This window comes from Ailuropoda melanoleuca, chromosome 6 (genome assembly GCF_002007445.2).
Source record: "Ailuropoda melanoleuca isolate Jingjing chromosome 6, ASM200744v2, whole genome shotgun sequence".
In the NCBI taxonomy this organism is placed as follows: domain Eukaryota; kingdom Metazoa; phylum Chordata; class Mammalia; order Carnivora; family Ursidae; genus Ailuropoda; species Ailuropoda melanoleuca.
Genome location: NC_048223.1, coordinates 114,474,348 through 114,499,830, shown reverse-complemented (window position 1 = coordinate 114,499,830; position 25,483 = coordinate 114,474,348). Strand labels below are relative to the sequence as shown.

Below are 25,483 nucleotides of genomic sequence, written 5' to 3'. Positions count from 1 at the left end.
GCAATAGTCAAAATCTTTCTGACAAAGAAACCTCATGAAACAGACAGCCTCACTGGTAAGCTCCATCAAAAATTTAAGAAAGAAAGAATACCAATTCTACACAAACAGAAAATAGCACACAGTAAAACACTCCCCAAATCACTTTATCATTATTACTCTGATTGCAAAACCAAAGATTACAAAAACAGAAAACTATAGTCCAGTATCTCTTATGAACATAAACATAAAAATCCTTAATATGTTAGCCAATTAATTCTAGCAATATATGAAAAAGACAATACACTATGACCAACAGAATTTACCTAAGAATGCAAAAGTTACTTAACATCTGAAAATCAATTTCATTCACCATATTAAGAAACAAAAAAATAAAGAACAAATGATCTTCTCAATAAATGCATAAAAATTATTTGGCAAAATATAACATCATCAATGAAAAAGACTCTTGGCAAACTAGGAATAAAAGTAATTTCCCTGACCACAAAAAAAGCATCTAGAAAACGTACCACTAACATAATAATTAAAAGACTGGAACTTTCCCTCCTAAAACAAGGAAAAAAGGCAGAAATAGCTACTTTCACTACTTCTACTCAGTACTGTACCAGAGATACTGCCACTGCAATAATATAAAGAAAATAAGTTAAAGGTATGAAGACTGAAAAGGAAGAAGTAAACAACATTTATTAGCATGGTTTTAACACACGATCATCTATGTAGAAAATAAGGACCCTACCAAAAAGCTGTAAGAATTAGTAAGTGTGCTTATTTGCAAAGTTGCTGGTTACCAGTTCAATAAGAAAAATCAAGTGCTTTCCTATATACTAGCAATCAACAGTTGTAAATTGAAATTTTAAGTGTCATTTACAGGCAAACATGACAATCATTACACTACACAAATACCTACAAAACGCCATTTAAAATAACATGAAAATTTTAATATTTAGGTATAAATTGAGCAAACTATGTGCAATTACCAATATACTAAAAACTATAATACATTGCTGAAAATTTTAAAGATGACTTTAAAGAAGAATAAATGCTGAAATACACCATGTCCATGAGTTAGGAGAATCAATATTATTAAAGACTTGATTTTCCCCTCTGTATACAAAATTTTACCTCAATTAAATTTCTACAAGCTCTTTTTTTTAAGAAATCAACAAGCTGATTCTAAATTTGATATGGTAACGTGAAGTACACAGAATAATCCAAAATTTTTTGAAAATAGAAAAAACAACATAAGACTTACACTGCCTCAATTATAAAGCTACAGTAATCAATGAAGTGTGGTTGGTAACATAATATACATCAAGGGATCAAAATAGAGTCCAAACATTAACTCATATGATCAACTGAGTAGTTCAATGGGGTAGTTCAATGGGGAAAGGAAAATCTTGTCAACAAATGTTACTGGAAAATTTGGGTATTTATTAAACAAACAAAAAACAAAACCTCAGTCCTTATTTCACACCATATATGAAAATTAACTCAAATAGATGATAGATCTGAGGATAAGAGGCAAAACTATGAAACAGCTAGTAGAAAATGTAAGAGAAAAACCTTTGTGACCTTGAAAAGATCTCTCAGAACACAAACCCACACACCATAAAAATTAATAAATTATATAGCTTATCCAAATTTAAAATACTGCTTTTTAAGACACTGTAAAGAAGAAATGCATATATTTTTTAGAAAACATTTTTTAAAAATCTGAAAGACAATATCAATATAAAGAAAGGGAAGAAGCTTAACAAATCAAAATATATTAAAAGGAGGGAATAACAAAAATAAGAATTAAATAAATAGACAAATGAATATACAAAAAAATCAGTAACTCCCAAAGTCGGTACTTTGAAAAGTATTAATACTTAAAATCTTCTGGAGAATCTGCTCAAGACAATAAGGTCCAAATAAGCCAGTATTAGGAACCTAAAGGGAGCATAGCTATAAAATATTCTAAACCTCACTAAGAGCATATTATGAAGAACTTTACGTCAATACACTTGAAAATTTAAATAAAATGGACAAATTCTGATATCACATGCCAACTCTGACAGGGAGAAAAAACTTGAGTAGCTTTATAACTATTAGATTAATTGAATCTGTAATTTCAAAACTTTGCCACAAAGAAAACTCCAAACCTAGATGGCTTAGCCAATTTCTACCAAACATTTTTGGGAAAAGTATTAACAACCGAAAGTCTTCCAGACAACAGAAAAAAAGAATTCTACTCATATAATAAGCAGCAAGTCTAGCAAAACAGAAACTGTTTCTCAAAAAGTTATCTGTAGAAGAGATTACAGCTTTGTTCCAAAACCCTAGAGGTCTGCATAACAATTCTCAAAAAATAAATACATACATACATACATACCAGACAATTAGTAATAATCTAATATCACGAAGTTTCCAGTCAGTGTTTAAATTTCTAATTATTTTATTTTTTTTATTAAAGATTTTATGTATTTATTTGACAGAGAAAGAGACAGCCAGTGAGAGAGGGAACACAAGCAGGGGGACTGTGAGAGGAAGAAGCAGGCTCCCAGTGGAGGAGCCCGATGTGGGCCTCGATCCCAGAACGCCAGGATCACGCCCTGAGCCGAAGACAGACGTTTAAAGACTGAGCCACCCAGGCGCCCCCAAATTTCTAATTATTTTATAAGCTTTTTTTTAAGTTGTTGGAATCGGGATCTAACTGAGATCCACACATTACAATAGTCTGATATTCTGACATGTCTATTAAATCTCTTTTAATCTATACATTCTCCATCTTTTTTTTATTGTCAATAGTTTATTCTTGAACATTTTTGTCAATTCCTAGGACGAAGGCAAAGTTGTATTAAATGACCATTGATCCAATAAAAGGACGAGATAACTAAGTCTTTAGATACCAGAATTATGAACCTATAGCAATAATGGGCTGAAACTCTTTTAATAATAAATGTCAAGCCCTTCAATGAGTTTCCAAAATTAAACAAGAATAGGACAGAGTATACCTCCCTTCACAGCAATTATATAAAAGTATATAAAAACTAATGAACTAAGTGAGAAGTTTTGTTTTCTTTAGGCTAACTGTCAATCATCACAGTAACATCAGTATAAAAGAAAGTATCATATCTAGAACAAGGGAAAGTAATGGTCTCACATTAGATAACACACCACACTCTGTTAAACCCTGTTAAGTCTGAACAGGTTATTAACAAAGTATGGTTTGTCCAGAGAGGGTGATAAAGATAACAAAAGGTCAATGAAGATAATGTGTATCTTATATTTATATAATCTTGATCTTCCCGTTTGCTAGCTGGGTGACCATGGCCACTTGTGTGAGACATCTGTGCGTCAGTTTCCTTGCCTATAAAATGATATAAGAATAGTTATATTTACATGTTCACTTTGAGTTAACATGCATGAAGTACTTACAACACCACCTAGCACAGAGTAAGTCCTTAGCAAATAAGTGTTAGCTGCTATTATTACAAGATATTCTTTAAATCATTAACATTTGCGTTAATGTAAGGCATTAACAAAAATCTATGAAAGTAAGCCCTGTTGACTGAAGACGAAAGGAGTTAGAGATGCTTGTCTAAAGAATAGAAGGCAAGTGGAAAATAAGGTATCTCAGAATTTTTGTAGAGCCAATATGTGGAAGCGTGAGTTTCTTTGCACTTGTACAGTTCTACACAGTCATGAAAAATCAAGTACAAATTTATAAGAGATGCATATTTCTTCTAAATATAAATAGAATTTTTTAAATATACACAATAATGCAGCGGCTACCTTGTTAGGGACTAAGATATCCATCAATGAAAGAATGTTAATCAGAGAAAGACCAGAATTTTCTGAATCCTGAACACATATGTAGTGAAATTTTTTTAAATATAACCAATGCATATTGTAAATATGTCATATTCATATAGCTTATGAGCATTTTTAAAAACATATAATATAGTAATTTCACTTACCAAAACTGAAGTCTTTTATTGTGAAATTTTCTGAAACATTTAGAAAATATGAAAACGTATATAATCTGAACAGCAGCCTTTGTCATACAGACTGAACAATTTATTAAGGCAATATTTTATTGATTACATTCAAATTGTTTTACTTTACCTAATTAGTCCTGAAAAGTTCTTCACAAATGAAATTCCATATCAAATGCCAAGCCTAATTTAAGACAGTAAAAGTATGCGTTTTATGATTCCTATGATTAAATCATTTTTAAAGGGGAGATTTGCTCTATTAAAAATTCCCCATTTCCACCACCTAATACATCTGTTCTATAGAACCATATTTTTAGACACTAGTTTGCTGAAAAGCAATGTCCAATTTACACTTGAAATCCACCACCAAATTTTGAAAAACACGTGATGTTAAGAGCTGAAGAGAAAGTCACATATCACTACACTTACAGAGAGAAAAAAACCTCCCATAAAATATCATATCTAATGGTTTTTAAATCAAAAGGAAAAAAGCTAAGACAAAATGGCATTAATACTGGCTTCCCAACTACACCTTCCAAATTCTAAAAGCATGAAAAATACTAAAGCAAAACATTAATATTATACTAACCTTGAGATTCACATTGAGATTCTTAGAAAGTTTATGAGGTATTGGCAACCTAAAGTGAAATAATTTCCCTCAGGACTAACCCAGAAGAGCTTTATGGTCCAAGTTAGTAAAACCATCCACATAAGTCCCCTCTGAGATTTACAGATTCCCTAAAAGCCATAATTCAAAGTATAACAGAAAGGACAAACTGACGTTTCCTTTACCGCCAGAGGAAGTTCAAATATATATCCTATATAAACAAATATAAAAAACATACATCTACTTCCTGTAATCTATTTTTTAGCATTTTATTTGGAAATTATTTCAAAGGTACAAATGAGTTGCAAGAGTAGTCAAAGAATTCCCAGATACCCATTTCTCAGATTCATTGTTAATACTTTGCTCCATTTTATTATTTCTCCTTCTCCCTCTCCCCCAACACACCCACACATACACACGCACACACACACACGCATGAGGGCACACACAAGCACAATAACTGTATACATCATTTCTCTCACCCTTATATATTATGGTGTATATTTTAAGAACAGACTCTTTTTATATAACCATATTACAGCTATTAATGTCAAGAAATTTAACATTTATAGAATGCTTTAATACACACAAATATTTTAGTTTGTAAACTGGGCCACTAATGTCCTTCATAGCATTTTTTCATCCAGTATAGAAATACAGTCAGGGATCACCTACCATGTTCAGTAGTCATGTTTCTTAAGACTCCTTTAACCTGGAACAATTCTTCAGTCTTTGTTTGTTTCCCATGACATTGACATTTTTTAAAAAGATTTATTTATTTATTTTAGAGAGAAGGAGGGAGCACAGGGGTGGAGGGGCAGATGGAGAGGGAGAGAGAATCTCCAGCCAACTCCCCGCTGAGTGAGCAGCCCCATACAGGGCTTGATGCCAGGACCCTGAGATCATGACCTGGGCAAAAATCAAGAGTTGGAGGCTTAACTGACTGAACCACCCAGGAGCCTCAACACTGACATTTTTGAAGAATAAATCTCCTTGCCTTTTTAAACAGAAAGTTTCTCATCTGAGGTTTGTATGATATTGCTTACTGATTAGATTTAGGTTTGCAGTCCCACTCAGAATACTGAGTAGGAAACCTGTGTGCCATAGACCAAATCTAGCTGCTGGCTCATTTTTGTAAATAAATACTTATAGGCACACAGGCATATTTATTCATTTACATATTATCCATGGCATGCTTTCAAATTTCAGTGGCTGATGATGATGAAACAGAGGCTGTGTAATCTACAAAGCCCACAATATTTACTGTCTGAAGTACAGATAGTTTGCCAAACCCTGCTCTAAGTGCTGTTTCTTGCAGTGGCTATCACATCCAGAGACACACAATGTACAATTTCCCATGGTTTGTGATGTGAATTTGGATCACCCAGACAAGGTACTATTTTTTGCTGCACCCTATAAACACTCTGTGAGAAAGACATTTAAATACCATGCACATCTCATCAAAAATTTGTCCCCACCCCTGTAGATTTAACACCTACTGATGACTCTTTCCCAAACCAATTTTTACTACAATTATTGCAAAATTCCAACTCCAGCAATGCCAGTCAGCGTTCTGTGTAAGAAAGTTATCCCCCCTCCTCTATTTGTCTGTCAGTCTGTCCATTATCAGTATAAGCTCACGGATTCCTGCTGTTTCAAGTTTATAACTTATTACTTTCCTAAATTATTTCGATGCTCAGACTATTTCAGATTTTACCAAAGGAACCCCCTTTAAGCCAATTCCTCCGTGCTTTTGACAGGACCCATCATTTTCTTGAACACTTCCTTAATTTGATATAAAAAGATATACCAGATTTATCCTTACTTTTCCTGCCACAGCCCTAGAATCAGCTATCTCTCCAAGGAGCCCTGCTTTCTTTTCTTGGGAATGTTAATTGAAACTAGATCTAGCAACATGGGTGATCATTGAGCTCACTACTACTGGGGTGTCTTAGCTTCTAGGCCCTTTCAGAAGAATCTACACCTGTAACTATGGGCCTGCCTGCCTATTTATCTGTCTGTCTACTTACTACCTACCTACCGACCTACCTAATCACAAGCTCACACGGATACTTCCAATTCCAATCCATCAGACAAGATTGTTCCTTGCCTTCCCCATCTCATATTTGTATCTCCTATCTTCCACATTGAGAATTTTAGCTCCCAACAACAAATTTACTCATTTTTTCAATCTGTCAATATACCCAAAATAATGTAGAATTGCTTCACCAAAACCTTCAAAAAAGAAACTTAAAAAATTTGTTTGCATTCTTCCCCACATCCACCTCAACTGAGGACATGTAACCAAATACTGTGTTAAAACAGTATGTGAGTTACTCATTTTCTCCCTCTTCCTGTGTGATTTGTTATTCGTTTGAAACATGGCTGAGTTTGTTTCCGTTTGCATTGTTCTAGAGTTTTCTTCCTCTCCTTGTTGATCTTTCTATATGTAGATCATCAATATGCTTCTAAAACTCAAAACTATTTAAGGGAAATGCACTTTAATTTCCACACTATTCTCCACCATCTTTTGTAAGTAGCCACCATCACTATCTTCTAGTTTATCCTTCCAGTGTTCATTTTTGCTCATTAAGCAGGCAGAAGAGTATTTCCTGATTTCCTGTACTTTCTTATACAAAAACAGTATGTTACATATTCTATTTTGCACTTGGTCACTTAATATATCTTGTAAATCACTCCACACGACATCCAAGAGTTCTTCATTCTTTTCTACAACTGCACAGTGCTCCACTAATAAGGACGTACCATGCTTTATCAACCACTCTTATGTTTGCAATTGAAGTAGTTTCTAAATAGTTAACAATGAATGACTGTCCATACCAAAAAAAAAAAAGTGCTTTTGTATTTCCAGAAATAAGACTGAAGCATAAATTCCTTCAAATGGAATTGATAATGTATTTTTGTTATATATTTAGGTGGGTTTTTTCCCTACATTTGTGACTTTCAGGAATGGTTTATAGTTTTCTTTAAAAAGATTTGAAAATTTCTTGTTTGATTTATATCTGAGTGATTTAGCTTCACCGCAGCTATCCTAAAGGTGTTTTTCTCCTCCTTATGTCTTCTAATTGCCTACTGTATACAGGAAGGATATTGATTTTTGCATATTAATTTTTAAAAGATTTATTGGGGGGGCAGAGAGAGTCTTTTAAGCAGACTCCTGCTGAGCAGAGCCCAACATGGGGCTCAATCTCACCACCCTGAGATCACAACTTGAACCAAAACCAAGAGCTGGATGTTGAACTGACGGTACTACCCAGGCGCCCTTTTTGCATATTAATTTTTTAACTGTTGCCTTGCTGAGTTCTTTTATTGTTTTATTGTTTCAGTTAGTCCTATTATTGTGTAAGGTTTTCCAGGAATTCTGTATCACCTGCAAATAGCTTAAGTTCTCTTTATCAAAGTCCTACTCCTCCAATTGTTTCCTCTACTACCTTCAGAAAAATGTCAAGGAGTAATGGAGATTGTGGGCATCTTTGTTTTGATCCTAACCTTCACACAAATGCCTCATTCCCCATATAAGACGCTGGCTTTTGGACTGATATAGATACACTTACCGTGTTCAAACATCCATTCCAATTTTTCAAGCATTTTAACTAGGAATGGGCTTTGTTAGCATGGTCTCCCTAGACCTACAAACATAGTGAATTTTATTAATGTATTTCTTAATATTGAATCATCCTTGGAATCCCAGTTATATATCCTATTTGATCATGGTATATTCTTGGTGTGTGTTAAAAGTTTGGTCATTTTATTTAAGATTTTTGTGGCGATATTTAAGGGAAAGCATGTTAACTCAATTTTGAATCATACAGGTCTATAATCTCCTATCTCTGAGACAACTGTAGGTGGCAATATTATACTTGCTTTCTAAAATAAATTTGTAAGTTTTCCTTCCATTTTTATTCTCTAAAGAATTTACAAGCATTGCTAAAGTTAACGTATAACATCATCTAGGCCTGGTGCTTTCTCCATTTTGTTCTGTGGAAATTCATCTATATAAACTTTATCTCTACTGGGTTCAATTTTAGAAAACTGTTATTTTCTAAGAAATTATCCATTTCTTCTAAATTTTCAAATTTATTTGCATAGATGTACAAAGTAGTCTCATTTTTTTAAAATTTCCTCTTTACCAATATTATTCTCCCCTTATCATTTATTTTGTACATTTGTGTTCCTCCCTTATTTCTTGATTAAATGAGCTAGAGGCTTATCTATTTTAATATTTTTTAAAAAACAGAAATATAATCTATTAAGTTGATTTATTGTCTTTCTGTTCTTACATCAATAATTTCAGATGTTATTTTTATTATTTGCTTCCTAACACTTCTAGATTTGTGTGTGTAGTTTGTTCTATTTCTTGTTTTTTGAGTTGGGAATGTGGTTCATCTATTTTCATTCATATTAATATAGTTATTTAATGTTATAAATATTCTTCTGATAAGTGCTTTAAACTTATCTGATAGATTCTTATATGTATTGCTTTTCCAGTCATTATTTTTTAGCAATTTTGTAACTTAAGCTTGTATCTACCCTAAAGGTTTTATTTAATATCTTCATTTTGGGGGAATCTGACTTTTTCTTTATACCCTAATATATAATCTACTCACTTTTTGTGAGTTTTCCATGCATACTTAAGAAGTCCACAAGTACTTTGTCCATAATCAGGTTGTGTTGATATATATTCTTAACACTGCTTGATGATGTTTAGATCTTTTAACCTTCTCTTACTTTCTGTCTTGTCATGTACAAAGCAACACTTGAACTGGTTTGTAAAGACATTGCTGCTATTTCTCTTTGTAGCACCTGTAGTTTCTGCTTTAAATAGCTGGTTGCTGGGTTATTTGGTACATAGATAGTCTTCTATTATATATTGTATCTTCATGGTGAATTGTGGATTTTAATACAATAAGGTGTTCTTGACTCATACAATGTTTCAGTGGCCTGAATTCTACTTTCTCTGGCATTAAGATCACAACCCCTGTTATCTCATTGAATCCAATTACTGTGTTCAATAAAAGCTAAGAGCAGGCTACAATGATGGTGCCTCCAGTCTTCTTTTTTGCCTTCTTTAAATGTAATAAAATACTTTGGGCACTGCAATAAGAAAACTGAAAGTGACCATATATTTTATTCTGGTATCACTCTCCTAAGTAACTTGTTTTCTTGTTATTTTAATTTTTTTAGCATTGGTTGGTAATAACTGATGAGCAATGAATTAATTTCTAGGAAGATGAAATAGCAAAGTGTTTTAAAACATAATAAAAATAAACACTAAGATCCTACAGTGTATCTTAGATTTGTAAAAGCATCCAATAGATCCATCTGCAATTGCAGATAGAATATTTTATTCTATATTTTTAAGTAAGTAAATGTTCTCTTTATTCTTTGAAAGACTTCTAAGAAAGAATGAGATTTATGAAATATCAGTCTTCACAGAATGTTAGGCCTGCTCAAAAAACTAAAATTGGAACCAATTGACCTTTATGTTATAAAGAGTTAAATGGCATCCTTTGACTCCTACCAACTACCTATGCAAGAATCCAGGCTCCTTTTCTGCTTTCCTTTTTCTCTCACCCCTCTCCCATTTTTCATTGCATTCTTTCTACTTAGAAGGAACACATAATATCTGCATACCAGTTGTCTACTGACATCTCTACCCTTGTTCTAGTCTTAGCTCTAAAATTAAATACACGCCTCTACCAGTCTTTTACCTGAAGGGTTCCCATTCATCTCTTTGTTAGATGACACTTATTCTTAGGATAGGGGTGGACAAATTACAGTCCATAGGCCAAAAACACCCCACCAACTGTTTCTGTAAATCAAGCTTTATTGGAACACAGCCATACTCATTCATTTATGTATTTTATACCACTGCATGTATACAGAATCAACAGCAGAACTGAGTAATGACAATAACAACTCTGTGGCCTACAAAGCCTAAGTTATTTACTTTCTAGATCTATCTACAAAAAAGTCTGCACATTTCTACTCTACTAGATTTCTCAGGTAAGGGCACATATACACGGAATTACCTGAGTTTTTCCATGTTCAAACTGTTTTTTCTATAACCTTGACACCTGAAGGAAAGTTTGGTAAGATATAAAACCCTTAACCTATACTTCTTTTCTTGCGTTTCTTGAAAAAATTCGCTCCTTGGTTGCCTTGATTTGTATGTTGCTTTTGAGAAATCTGATACTAAGCTAATCTCTTGCCCTTGTAAGATATTTTATCTTTCTGCTGAAAATCCTAAGGATTTTTTCTTTATCTTTTAAAATATAATATTTTTATCAAGACGTCTCAAAATTGCTCCTATGGGTGAATTTAACCAAGTACCCAACCCAAGAGCTCATGAACAGGAGAATGGATAAAGGAATTGTGTACAGTCATATAATGAAACACAGTAATGCAAAGGAGTAAGTACAGTAATACGTAACATAGGTGAATCTTAGTAATATAGTGGTGAATGAAATAGAAAAAAGCCTCAGAAAACTGTATAAATTATTTCCATTTTATAAAACTCAAAATCAACTAAACAAAACAATATTGCAAAATAAGCATACATGTATTAAAAGCTATTTCTGAAAAACAAATCCATAAGAAATTCTAGATTTTAGAATAGTAGAGAGGCAAAAAACTTTTTTTAAAAATCTAACAATTTTTTTAATGAATATGATTATAAGGAGAAAACATAAAGGACCACAATAAATGGTTACATTTTTTCATAAATATTCTCTTATCAAATATACTTTTGGGGGTGCTTTTGCTAGTAAGACATGGTTACTTCTACACTGATGACATAATAACCAAATAAAGTTGAGTTTGAGTAAACATAATAATAAACCAACAAGTGGTTATTTTTTAAAAATAAATAGAAAGCTGGGGTGCTTTGGTGGCTCAATCAGTTGAGCATCTAACTCTTGATTTCACCTCAGATCATGATCTCAGGATCCTGGGATCGAGCCCCTTGTCGGGCTCTGCACTCAGTGCAGAGTCTGCTTGTCCCTCTCCCTCTGCTCCTCCCTTCCCCCCACTTGCACATTCGCACTCTCTCCCCTAAATAATTTTTAATTAAATAAAATAAATAGAAAGCAATACGTAGGCACGTAAGAGTGTTGCTTATTGAAAAAACTAGAATAGCTAATGCTCTTAAAAATGTTAAGTAAATATAACAACCTTCAACATTAAGAGAAAATAAAATGCTACGAAGAACCACGTAGTATGAAATTTTAATTCAAGAATAACAGTAGTAGAAATGGACCGAAGGACCTAGCTCCATGCTATTTCAAAAGGTTTATATTTCTGCTGACATCTTTCTCCACTAATAAAGGATGAAGTCCTCTTGTAAAACACTTCTTTCTCCCACCCTCCAGGATACTAATACCTAAATACCTATAAAGGATCATTTAGATAAACAGTTATATTTGAATCTCTAAAGAACCAACAGTAGCTGCAATCACCAGGGTCTTGAGAGGAAACAGAAGATATACCAAAAATGAGTAATTATAAGGAGTCTAATAAAAAAAACTATTTATAAAACCATGGCCAGGGCAATCTCCTGGAACTAACACAGCAGGAAGTCTTTACTATCCTTTAACCTGAAAAAAGCAAGAGGAGGGAATAGTTTCCAGAACTCTTAGAGAGTAGCTGTATGGATAAAGACACCTGACAGTCTAGCCTTCAGTACAGCAACCAACCTCACCCAAGAAGACCCAGCAGGGAGGGACTGGGGGAAATAAAACACCTCAGCCTCACTCCTCTCCCACCCTCTGATCTACTGTGTGCCCCCAATGAAAGCTAGAGGGCGTGGGAGCCAGGCAGAAATGGTGAAGGGTGGATGTGGACAGACACATGGAGAATATCAAGCACAATACTTTTTGAGTCACCACTAGAAAAAGAATAATAGGTACAGTGTACAATTTTTAAAACTTGGCTAATGTACTTTAAACAACACTAAGGAAATACACAGATTCAACTTTTAAAGAATACGTGCTCAAAACCCTATGCATTCATCCAGATATTTATCAACCAAGCATTCACTACTCAGCACTTTACTAGAAAGTACACATTCAGAGAGGCTGCTCTAAAATTAATTTCTCAGAAGAAGAATATAAGTACAAAAGAATACCTATATAAAGCAGTATATATGTCATATTCATTTATAAACAAAGAGATACAGGAATTTGGAGGAAAATTAAATCACTTCCAAAAAATGAAAAATGCAACAAATGTAGCTCTGGATTAACAAGAGTCTTTTCACCATTATACAATTATGAAGGCCACCTTTACTTTGTTAATTAAACAAAAGGTTAGGGAGCCTCTACTGCAAGCTGATCTCTTTATTATACATTTTCCTGATTGTTTCAATAATTCTGCACATGAAGCTCGTTGATTACTGTCACTCCTAAGCACGAAAGCCATACAGCACTTTTAGAAGTTGTACTCTAGGGCGCCTTCATGGAAAATTCCATGCCAGACCTACTTGTGTCCCACATAAGCTATTTTCTCAAGTATTCTGTTCTTATACATCTATACACATTTTCATATAAATCACACCACAATGCATGAAACATGTCTTCAGCTAAAGAATGGATTGATTTTGGAGACATAGCCCACAGGATTCATCAACTCACAAGAAGTTTAAAAGTTAAAGAAGGAAATTTCAAAGATGAAGTGTTAATCTGAAGCCTGGGTCATTTTAAGCTCCATCACTCCCATGGTTGTCAACTTTATTAGTGGATCCCTTCATGGCCACCTTCTCATGCTGGCATTACTTCTCAACTCCTCAAATAGTGTTACCTGTATTTTCCCAAATAAAATTCTTTCACCTGAATCCTTGTTTCATGGTCTGCTTCTGGGAAAACCCAAGTTTAAAAAGATCCTGTATTTCCTGCCAGCTGCTGCTACCTTCTTCGCTCCCCTTTACAAGCAAATTTTCTTGAAAGAATTGATCTTGCCTATTGTTTCCAATTCTGCTCTCCCTCCCTTCTAAATCCAATCCACTCAGGCTTTTACCACCTTCCCCACCAAACAAAAAGCGTTCTTGCCAAGATCACCAATCACCCGTACAGTACTAAATTCAATGGCCAATCCTTAAATGTCATTTTCCTTGAGGGGTACCAGGGTGGCTCAATCAGTTAAGCATCCTGATTTCAGCTCTGGTCATGATATCAGGGCTATGAGATCAAGTCCTGCAACAGGCTCATGGTTGGTGTAGGGCCTGCTTAAGATTCTCTCACTCCCTTTCCCTCTGCCCATCTCCCCCTCCCCCGACATGCATGTGTGGGTGTGCAGGGGCGCTCTCTCTCTTAAAAAAAAAATTTTTTTAATCATTTTCCTTCAGCCATCAGCAGAGAAGCATTTGGCACAATTTATTACTTTTCTGTGTAATAAGCTTTCTTCACTTGGCTTCTAGTTCACAACACTACTTTTCCTTGTTTATCTTCTTCTCCTTCTTATGGAACACCATGGGACCCAACCCTTTCCTTCCTTTTATCTACACCCATTTCCTCAGTGATCGGATCCAGTCTCATGGCTTTAGGTGTTTTCCATGTCCTAGAGTTCCCAAATTTAAATCTCCAGCCCAGATCTCTCTCTAGTCTACTTTAATATCTACCAGATAGCTCACATATAACATACCCAAACTAAACTCCTGACCTTCAAACCACCTTCACATCAAACCTGCTTCAGAATCTTCTATGTTCAGTATGGCAACTTCATCTTTCCAACTGCCTAGACCAAAAACCTTAAAATCGCCCTGACTCCTCTCTTTTATCTCAGACTCTACATCCAAACCCTCAGCAAATACGATTGGTTCTACTTTTAAAACATATAGATGTTGATGAGAAACTAATTCTCATCATCTCCAATATTACCACCCTCACTGTCCAGATTACTGTAAGAACTCCCTAACTGGCCTCCTTGCTACTGTTCTTTCCTTCCTAGAGTTTATTTTCAACACAGACAAAATGATGCATTTAAAAATTATGTCACTGCTCTGCTCAAAATCTTGCAAGGTCTTTCCATTTAATTCAGTAAAAAAAAAAAAAAAAAAAGGCAACTCAGAAACCCAATAATCTTGCTTCCTTATTACTTCTCTAACCTCATCTATTCATTTTTACTTTCCATCCTCTCTTCTCCACACTCTTTACTGTTCCTTGAACATGCTTGTCATGTTCTTGCCTTGACACAGCTGCTCCCACTTCCAGCGAACACTCTTCCACCAGATCGTCACATAGCAAACTCCTTCACATCCTTCAACTCTTTGCTCAAGACTCATCTTTTCAGTGAGATCTACCGTCTCCTTCCTATTTTGTAATCACCTCCCACCCTCAGGACTCTCAATCCCCTTACCTTGCTCTATTTTTGTAAAACTTATCTTCTAACACATCATACAGCATGCATATGTATTGTATTTATTTTTTATTGTCTGTATCACCCTGCTCGAAATAAGTTCTGCAAAGATAAGGGAAAATACCTGATTCACCATTCATTGATATGCATTACTGCATATGTCTGAAACCAGGTAGAACCAAAATGTGCTCCTATAAGCTACAAAGTCAACCCGATGTTTAGGAGGTATTCCTTAGCTCAACAAAACTCTAAAACTCATAAAATAGCAATGACAATACCTAGAATCCCAGCAGTAAAAAAAAATATATTCTCTACTATCTTAGATTTTTTAATGCTAATCTCTAATTCTCCAATTAAGATAATTAAAGATAAGTTAACTAAACGGTCACTTTGTTCTAAATTATATTACAAAAATCTCAACTAAGAGTCATTGTACTAAATGCATAAACAAAAATACCTGAGAATGATTTGCAATATTATTAAAAGTTGAATAAGGTTCATTTGTTAACTGGGAGTTTTTTCTCTGTTTTTAAAATTTCTACATAATGATGAGATCAATATCTTTAGCATATATTTCTGAGTAAATTTTTATCTAGCAAAATACCCTGTTTTCATGAATTACTCTGCTTAATGTCAGCTTTCTTTTCAGTTACCCTCACCACAGTGCTGGTTAAAGAGATAGTCCCTTCTTTAATACAAAAACTTTTTTTTCCCCTTAGTTGTCTAGAAGCTTTAAACACGTAAGGATGGTCAAAGTAAAACCAACCTACATTTGGGTACCTGATGCCATTAAAATCAGTCAGGAAAATGGAGGCGAAACTGACATCACAGTGTAGTAATTCCCACTAAGAACAGGACTAAATATATATATACTCTTTCTGTGGAGAGAAGTATTAACTTACAACTAAGATGATAAATTATCCTATTATGTTCAAAGCAGCCATACTTAATATAATATCATTCCCTAAAGCAGCACTTTTCTGTGATCTATAGAACTTAATTATTCTAACATCTTTAAACTATATTTGCCCATTGTTTTTGTATTCTTTCATTTGTAAGTACTTTTAAAGTACTTTGATTATTTTTCGATACCACATACTTTCAATAAGCAGTGGGTTCAAAATGCACAGGAGTAAATAAAGTAATAAGTTAATTTTATTATTATTATTAAGATATAATTTACAGAAAAGTTGATGAGTTTTACTTTATACTTAATTCACAGAATTTGAAAACTGCTCATAATTCATCTTTTATTCTTACAAAACTCATAAACTATTCCTCCCATTATCTATCTTATACTACATTCACAAGTGTGTCTGACAAGTAGTGCAAATAATAAGACAAAAGTAAAACCAAAAATACCTTGTGGATAAATTTACTTATAAAGAGTATTGTTTTTATAGAATAAACCAAAAGAACTTTAAGAAATAGTTAAAATTTTACCAAAACTACAACAGAAATTATATAATCAAATTATTCCAAATGAAAACAAAAACCTACCAGCCAATGAATTATCAGTTAACAACCTATATCAACATTTACCGTTCATAGATTAGAATAAAACTGATGTGCCTTCCTAGCTATCCCTGGAAAGTGTAATCACTACCACGTCTCATAACTGAATGAAACTACTGTTCAATAAAGGGAAATATGAAAACAGTAATGTATTCTGTGAACTGTAAACTATATTCAGTTGGGAGGTAGAGTAGGGAAGACATGTACTAAGCAGGTAACCTAGAAATTTGGTTTTAATGGCCAATTCTAACTGTGAGCCCATGTAAGTACTGAATCAGAGAGCTTCTACATAAAGTCCGGGTTATACCCTCAATGAAAAATGTTTTGTTTTGTTTTAATCTGCTCTGCAGAGGCAGGCAGAAAATGTCTGTTTCAGCCTTGGTCCTATGTGGAAGGAAAAAAGAGCTTCCCTTGGAAACTTTGGTCATAGAGTAAACATCATGTATGAATTCACCCTACATCTAAGGTCCCAAAAACCACATGCCAAAGTTTTAATTTAATTTAGACGAAGGTTGCTAGGCCCCCAGAAGCACATTTTCTCTCTAGAGCAGGAATCTTAGACCCAAAGGAGCCCAATCTGGAACACAGCTGTGCTGAATTGTGTATGTATTATCTGTGGTTGCTTTCATGCTATCCCAGCAGAGCTGACTAGTTATGACAAAGACCACATGGCCCACAAAACATAAAATATTTACTATCTGGCCCTTTACAGAAAAGACTGTGACCCTTAGTATAAAATATTGATAATACGGTCAAATGTACTTAAAACAAAACAAGATGAATTAAAGCAGCGGAAAACAGTAGCCTGTGAATTAGAGGTTGATCGAAGAGTAAAAGTACTAGTTAACTTTAGACTTCATTTTTTTTAAAACTTCAAAAGTCCAAAACCTCCGGTTCAATCACAAGCGTGGTGATAGTTTAATTCTGAATCTTCCCATTCTCCTCAGAGAAGACATATAAAACAATAAAGAAAACATGAAGGTAATGTGAAAAAAAAAAAAGAAAAAGAAAATTAAATATCCAAAGAAACTAGGAACTTTTAAAAAACTACAAATTCCAAATAAGGACTACCATGCTCCTTCCCACAAAATGGCCTTCTCTCTCTAAATGTAAGAAATGTAAGAATAGCCATAATTAAAAACAAGAAGACAACAGAGTGACACAAAATGTACAAAAACCAGATGGAATCATGAAGCAAAATCCAATTCATTTTTGTACACAAGAGATACATTTAAAACAAAGTAATTCTGAAAGGTTAACAATGAAGGGAAGGGCAAAGTATTCCAGAAAAATACTGAACCCCTTCCCACAGAAAGCAAGAGCCATAATATTAAATATCAGACAAGGTAGAAATCAAGTCAAAAACATTAAGCAAGCAATTTATAATATTAAAAGATACAACTTGCAATAAAGATATAATGGTTATGAATATTCATAATAGCAACTTTAATAAAGTATAAATTCCAGGATATACAAGAAAAAATAGGCAAAAATAAACTAACATTTTTAGACTTTAATTCAATTTGCAAAGCATGACAGATAAAGTACAAAAAAGAAGAATAAGGAAAGAATAGAATATCTAAACTGACCAACAAAGAAGATTCATTAGGTGTGTGTGTGTGTGTGTGTGTAGCCATATATATACATATATATATACATATATATATCAATTGCCATACCTTGATGTTACAAGATTTACCTCCTTTTCAAGTGTCTATAAAATATGAAAATTGGCCCACAAAGAATAAATTCTCAATAAATTACAAAAAGTAGAAATAATACCTACAACATTCCCTGAACACCATATAAAACCAAAAATTAAAAACAAAATCAAAAAACACAACAACCTTTCTACATAGAAAATTTCTGTTGCTTAAACAACTCTTGGGCCCATCTAAAAAATGCAATGACAGCCACACTTGCTTCAATGCCACCATGAGTATGTTACAGCAATAATGTGTGTACACAGCAGTTTATTCAATGCAGCATTGCTAATTAACCATTACACTCCAAAATGCTCCCATCAGCAAGAGTTCTCTTTAGATTTGTTCCGTCTTCCTAGCAAAATAAGAAGTAAGGTCATCAGCTGAGAGTAATCATGGAGAAAAAAGTGCTGGAAGTTTGAAGAGAGGAAAATGCATGAAATGGTCAACATGGGAGAGTTGGAGGAAAGACTGCTGATCATGAACTTCATGCTGGGTAAAGTTAGAAGTACAGATAAGGGAGTGATAGTGAAAAACTGATAGGAGGCCCAATGGATTTATACCTCTAGGAAGGCTGGTGAACTGTCAGAATTGGGGTACTAGAAGAAGTAAGCTGGAAAGATCAATGGCACTCAAAGAGTAAGATATCTGAAATGGAAATTATGGGATTCACTGGGGTACGCAAGGTCAACAGTATGACAATGGGAGAGAGTGACTCAAATAGGATGGAAAACAAGATCCCTGAAGAGAGATTTTAAAAATAAATAAATAAATAAGAATCCAAGTACTAGAAGAACTATTTAGGGGATAGTGAAATCAGAAAAATATTTGCCTAATATATTGTTTTGTAATGTACTGTAATATAATGTATTCTGTGGGACAGAATGATAGTGAACCAGAAGGTATATTTTTCAAGGAATATCTGCGGGCAACAGAAGAGTGAAGAAGTAATAGATGACACAGTCTAATGATGTAAGATTCAAAGGTGAGTGCTTTTAAGGAGGAAGGAATGGAAATAGTTTAAAATGGCAATAAGAAGTAAGAAGGATACATATCCCACTTTCCACTCAGCTGCAACGGGGATTTTGAAAAGAAAACTGATCACTTGAAAGGACTGCAGGGGTAGAAAGGGAGCCTTCTGAGCACATCAAGGACTCTCTTGCTGCTCTGCAAGTGAGATTGCTCATTAAGACTACACAAGGACTCAAAATAGTTGGATACAGCTGTCTATACACAAAGGAGCCAAAAACTTGAGATCATAATACTGGCCAGAGTCAGAAATAGAATATGGTCTTCAATCTAAATAGGGACCATATGGTATGTGTAGACAAGTTTTTTTAAAAGTCTTGTGTTTGAAAATGTCATAAAGAATTCAAAAAAAAAAAAAAAGTACCAGAAAAACAAAGAAGAGTATAGTACAAAAAGTCATATGCAGATCAGATCGTATCAGTCACCTTCACCCACCAGATACTAATCTCTTAAAAAAAGCCAACAGACTATCTTCAGGTAGCTTACTTTAAAAGATTAATACACATATAGAGATCTTACAGTAAGATTAGAAACAGAACCCTGAAAAATGAAAATCCTGCAATCATGGAGAGCATAGTAAAGAGACTAGGTTAGTTTCAGTTCTTGGTTCATAAGTAAAATCTAAAGAAATAGCACCATCTGTTGGATTCTCATATTTATAAATATTGTCAATTCTTGAAAAATGTGTAACTGGTATGTAACACTTCCCCACTTTTAGCTAAGAAGATAAATATTAAAGGACAAACCTAACACAAAATCAAAAGGTTTATATCAAAAAGTATTAATTCTTAGCTCATACTTCTGATTTCAAATAACTCATCATCTGACTAAATTCATATGAAGATTTTATTAAAGATAAAAATATTCTCAACTAATAAAGAAAAGAGTATATAGCTAATTTTCAAAGTAACTCACAGATATGGTATTCCTGTATGCTGCTCGTATAACCATATATTGCAGAATATCCAAATATTATGATCATGACAACATCTCTACTATCCAACTCCATAATGTGTGCTGAATGTCCCTCCACAGCATACTGCTGACCATGTCCAAGAACGGTAGGAGTCTTTGTACTCCATGACTGACTATGTATGTTAAAAACCCATAATTCATCTGTGACGTTGCCATCATTTGTTTCAACTCTGCCTCCATACATAAAGATGTTTTCCTGTAAATTAAAAAAACATATATTAATAGCAAAATAGTTATATCTTAGCAATACAATTAAAAATAAAGGTTCAATTTAAACATTAAACTCTAGTAATCACTCACAACATGCATAAGGCATAGTTTTTATTTATAGAAAGTCAAATGGGAATTAATGCTTTTACTTACAAGAAGGGGAAAAAATCCATGCTTTCAAAAAGTTACTTTAAGAGACTTTATTTAAAACAGCTATATTAATATAGTTAAATTGACCACATTTTTAATTATCTTAGTTGTTGAGTCCCTACTTCTTACACTTAAATTTTACCATCTATGTGTACTGCTTTGTGCTATTCTCATTCACTTTTTTCATCAAGCACTGTCCACCAAAAAGGTAGACCACATTGGTACACTATGTGGAGTACATTTATATTACCATTTTTCATGGCTATGGGCAGATACTTTATAGCACTTATAAATTATACAAAGAATTTCAATTACATATGATTGACATGAGTAATACATAAATGACATACATCATCACTACCCTTGGAATGGAAAGGAATTCCATCAACCTAAGAAAGAGCACCTAAGAAAAACACACAGCTAATATTACACTTAACGGTGAAAGACTGATGCTTTCCCATTAAGATCAGGAACAAGACAAAGATGCCCACTTTCACCACTTATATTCAACATTGTATTGGAAGTTTTAGTCAAAGCAAAAAAGCAAAAACTGAAGAAAGGCATCCAGATTGGAAAATAAGTAATATTTTTCTAGCCATAGATGATATGAACTTGTACATAGTCAATCTTAAAAAATACAAAAAACAATTAGATCTAATAAGTGAATTCAGTAACATTGCAGGATAAAAAATCAATGTATAAAAAAAACTATTATATTTCTATACACTTAAAATGAACAACCCAAAAATGAAACTAAGTAAACAATTCCATTCACAAAAGCATCAAAAAGAAAATGATACTTAGAAATAAATTTAACAAAAGAAATTACAAACTTTAACTCTGAAAGCTACAAAGCATTGTTGAAAGAAATTTTAAAAGATCTGAATGAACAGAAAGACATCCCGTGTTCACAGGTCAAAAGACTTAATATAGTTAAGATGGCAATAGTCTCCAAATTGATCTACAGATTCAAGGCAATCTCTTGGAGGGCTTCTTTGTAGAAATTGACAAGTTGGTTCCAAAATTCACATGGAATTGCAAGGGACCCAGAATATCTAAACAATCTTGAAAAAGAAGAATATAATTGGAGGACTCACACTATTCGATTTCAAAACTTACTATACAGGAAAAATAATCAAGACAGTATGCTACAGGCATATAAATCAATAGAACTGACAGTCCAGAAATAAATCCGTATCTAGGGCCAACTAACACTTGACAAGAGTGCCAAGACTATTCAGGGGAAAAGAGTAGCCTCTTCAATAAATGGTATAAAAAAAAACTAGATAGTCAACTTGCAAAAGAATGAACTTGAACCCTTACTGCATACCATGTACAGAACTTAACTCAAAATGGATCAAAGACCTAAATATAAGAGCCAAACTATAAAATTCTTGAAAGAAACATGAGGTAAACCTTCATAACACTGGATTTGGCAAAGGATTCTTAAATGACACCAAAACACAAGCAACAAAAGAAAAACAATAATAAACTGGATTTCATCAAAATTAAAAAACTTTTGTGCTTCAAAAGACACTATCAAGAAAGTTCACAGAATGGGAAAAAAATATTTGCAAATCATGTATCTGATAAGGGACTCATATCTAGAATACATAAATAACTCCTACTTCTCAATAGTAAAAAGACAATAACCCAATTAAAAAATGGGAAGGGGGAGTACCTGCGGGGCTCTGTCAGCAAAGCATCTGCCTTCAGCTTGGGTCATGATCCCAAGACCCTGGGATCCAGCCCTCCCCGCCCCACTACCCCCTCAGGCTCTCTGCTCAGCAGGGAGTCTGTTTCCTCCTCTCCCTCTGCTCCTCCCCTCCCCACCAGTCAAGCTCTCTCTCTCAAATAAATAAACAAAATCTACAAAAAATATAAAATAAAAATAAATTTTAAAATATAAAATGAGAAGAGGACTTGAATAGACACATTTCTCCAAAGAAAATACAAATAGGCAATAAGCACATGAAAAGATGACTCACATCATTAGTCAACAGGGAAATGCAAATCAAAACAAAATGTGATAACCACTTCACCAGGGATGGCTATAATCAAACTGATATCAAATAACCAGTGTTGGCAAGGATGTCGAATAACTGGAAACTTCATATATGGCTGGTAGAAATGTAAAATGATGCAGCTACTGTGGAAAACAGTCTGGCAGTTCCTCAAAAAGTTAAATATAGAGTTACCATTTGACCCAGCAATTTCAATCCTACTTATATACCCAAGAGAAATATAAGCACATGTCCACACAAAAACATACATGAATGTTCACAGCAGCATTATCATAATAGCCAAAAGGTGAAAACAACTCAAATGCCCATCAACTGACAAATGGATAAAGCAAATGTAATATACCCATAATAGATTATTTAGCCATAAAAATGAAATCTCAATACATGCTTCAACATGCTAGTCACAAACCATATAGTACATAATTTCATTTATATGAAATGTCCAGAACAGACAAATCTATAGAGACAGGAAGTAAATTCATGATTGCTTAAAGCTGGGAGGATGAGGAGGTTTGGAGTGATAAAAGGGTACAAGTTTCTTCGTGAGGTAATGAAAATGTTCTAAAATGGATTATACAACTGTGATTTTATGCAAATCTGCAAAAGATTGTTGCACAACTCTGAATAAACTAAAAACCATTCCAAATGCACACTTTAGATGAGTGAACTGTATAGTATGTCAATTACATCTCAAAAGCTGTTACCAAAAAAAAAATGCAATAAATCAAAACACTAAGACTAAAAACCAAGAAAGAAAGCATTTATATATACACAAACATATATACATAGAGAGGATTTTTTATCTTTAAAACATGCATATGTATAGAAAAAAGAGTTGAAGTTTATTCTTTACATTGTTACTGTATTTTCCAAATTTTCTTAAATAAGCACAGAAAATATGTAAGTTTTTATTTGAAGGGTCTAGTCACAGACCACGAAATACATGAACCTTTGTTGATTCAAAATAAAAACCAGTTAAGTAGCCTATCATTTTAATCATACTAAATTCATGAATTACACAAGAGTAACTGAGTACAATGCAATTCCTATCAAAATCTCAATGACATTATTGGAGAAACAGAAAAATCTAGCCTAAAATTCATATGGACTCTTAAGTGACCCTGAATAGGCAAAACAAACTTGAAAAACAAGATCAAGGCTGGAAGTCTCCTACTTCCTCATTTCAAAATTTATCACAAACTATATGGGGCAACTGGGTGGCACAGTCGTTAAAGCATCTGCCTTCGGCTCAGGGCATGATCCCGGCATTCTGGGATCGAGCCCCACATCAGGCTCCTCCACTAGGAGCCTGCTTCTTCCTCTCCCACTCCCCCTGCTTGTGTTCCCTCTCTCGCTGCCTGTCTCTATCTCTGTCAAATAAATAAATAAAATCTTAAAAAAAAAAAAAAGCTATAATAATCAGGGGCACCTGGGTGGTTCAGTCGTTAAGCGTCTGCCTCGGGCTCAGGGGGTGATCCCAGGGTCCTGGGATCGAGCCCCACATCGGGCTCCCTGCTCTGCTGGGAGCCTGCTTCTTCCTCTCTTGGGCTCAGGGGGTGATCCCAGGGTCCTGGGATCGAGCCCCACATTGGCCTCCCTGCTCTGCTGGGAGCCTGCTTCTTCCTCTCCACTCCCTCTGCTTGTGTTCCCTCTCTCGCTGGTTGTCTCTCTCCATGTCAAATAAATAAATAAAATCTTTAAAAAAAAAAAAAACTACAATAATCAAAATTGTGTCATACTGGTACTGGTACACAGACACAGATCAAAAGAACAGAGAGCCCAGATATAAACCCTCACACATATGGTGAAATGATTTTCAACAAGAACACCAAAACCATTCAATGAAGAAAAGACAGTCTTTTCAACAGATAGTGCTGGGAAAACAAAACATCTACATGCAAAAAAATGAAAGTAAAACCTTACCCTGCACCATAAACAAAAAAATTAACTCAAACTGGATTAAAGACCTAAATATAAAAGCTAAAACTTTAAAACTCTTAAAAGAAAACATAGGGAAAGGTCTTTATAACAATGAATTTGGCAATGAATTCTTGGATATGACACCAAAAAGCCAGAGAACAAAAGAAAAAAAAATTGATAAATTGGACTATGCCAAAATTAAAAACTTTTGTGCATCAAAGAACATATCAACAGAGTGAAAAGACAGCCCACAGAATGGGAGAAAATATTTGCAAATCATATATCTGATAAGGGGTTAATATCTAGAATATATAAAGAACCCTCACAACTCAACAAAGAGACAACCTGATTTTTAAAAAGGCAAAGGACTTGAATGTTTCTTTAGAGGAGGCATACAAATAGCCAATTAGCACTTGAAAAGATGTTCAACATCACTAATCACTAAAGAAAAGCAAATCAAAACCACAATGAGATACCATTTCACACAAGGTGACTACTATAAAAAAACAAAAACAAAACAAAAATAACAAGTGTTAACAAGGAAGTGGAGGAATAAGAACCCTTGTGCACTACTGGTAGGAATGTAAAATTGTGGCTATTACTGAAAAAAAAAAAAAACAGGAAACAACTGTTGACAAGGGTGTGGCAGAATTAGAACTCTGTGCGCTGCTGATGAAAACGTAAAATGGTGCATCTGCTACGGAAAACAATACGGCAGTTCCTCAAAAAATTAAAAATAGAATTATGATATAGTCCAGCAACTCCTCTTCTAGCTATCTACCCAAAAAATGTAGAGCAGGGACTTAAACAGATAGTTATATACCCATGTTCACAACAGCATCATTCACAAGGGTCAAAAAGATGAAAGCAACCCAGGGGTCTATCAACAGATGAATGGATAAACAAAATTCGGTATATCCATACAATGGAATATTATTCAGGCTTAAAAAATGTGAAAACTGAAAAAAGCAAATTAGGAAAAAAAAATGGTTCATGAAAGTG

The 25,483-nt window shown here is 34.0% G+C and overlaps 1 protein-coding gene across 1 annotated transcript in view; it reads right to left on the bottom strand.

Moving 5' to 3' along the window:
- Window positions 1-25,483, bottom strand: part of ATRNL1 (attractin like 1) — a 723,131-nt gene that overhangs the window by 641,981 nt on the left and 55,667 nt on the right. Inside the window, exon 7 of the mRNA XM_034663626.1 lies at window positions 20,118-20,373. Coding sequence (XP_034519517.1) covers window positions 20,118-20,373 — 256 coding nt within the window. The remainder of the gene's footprint in view (window positions 1-20,117; window positions 20,374-25,483) is intronic.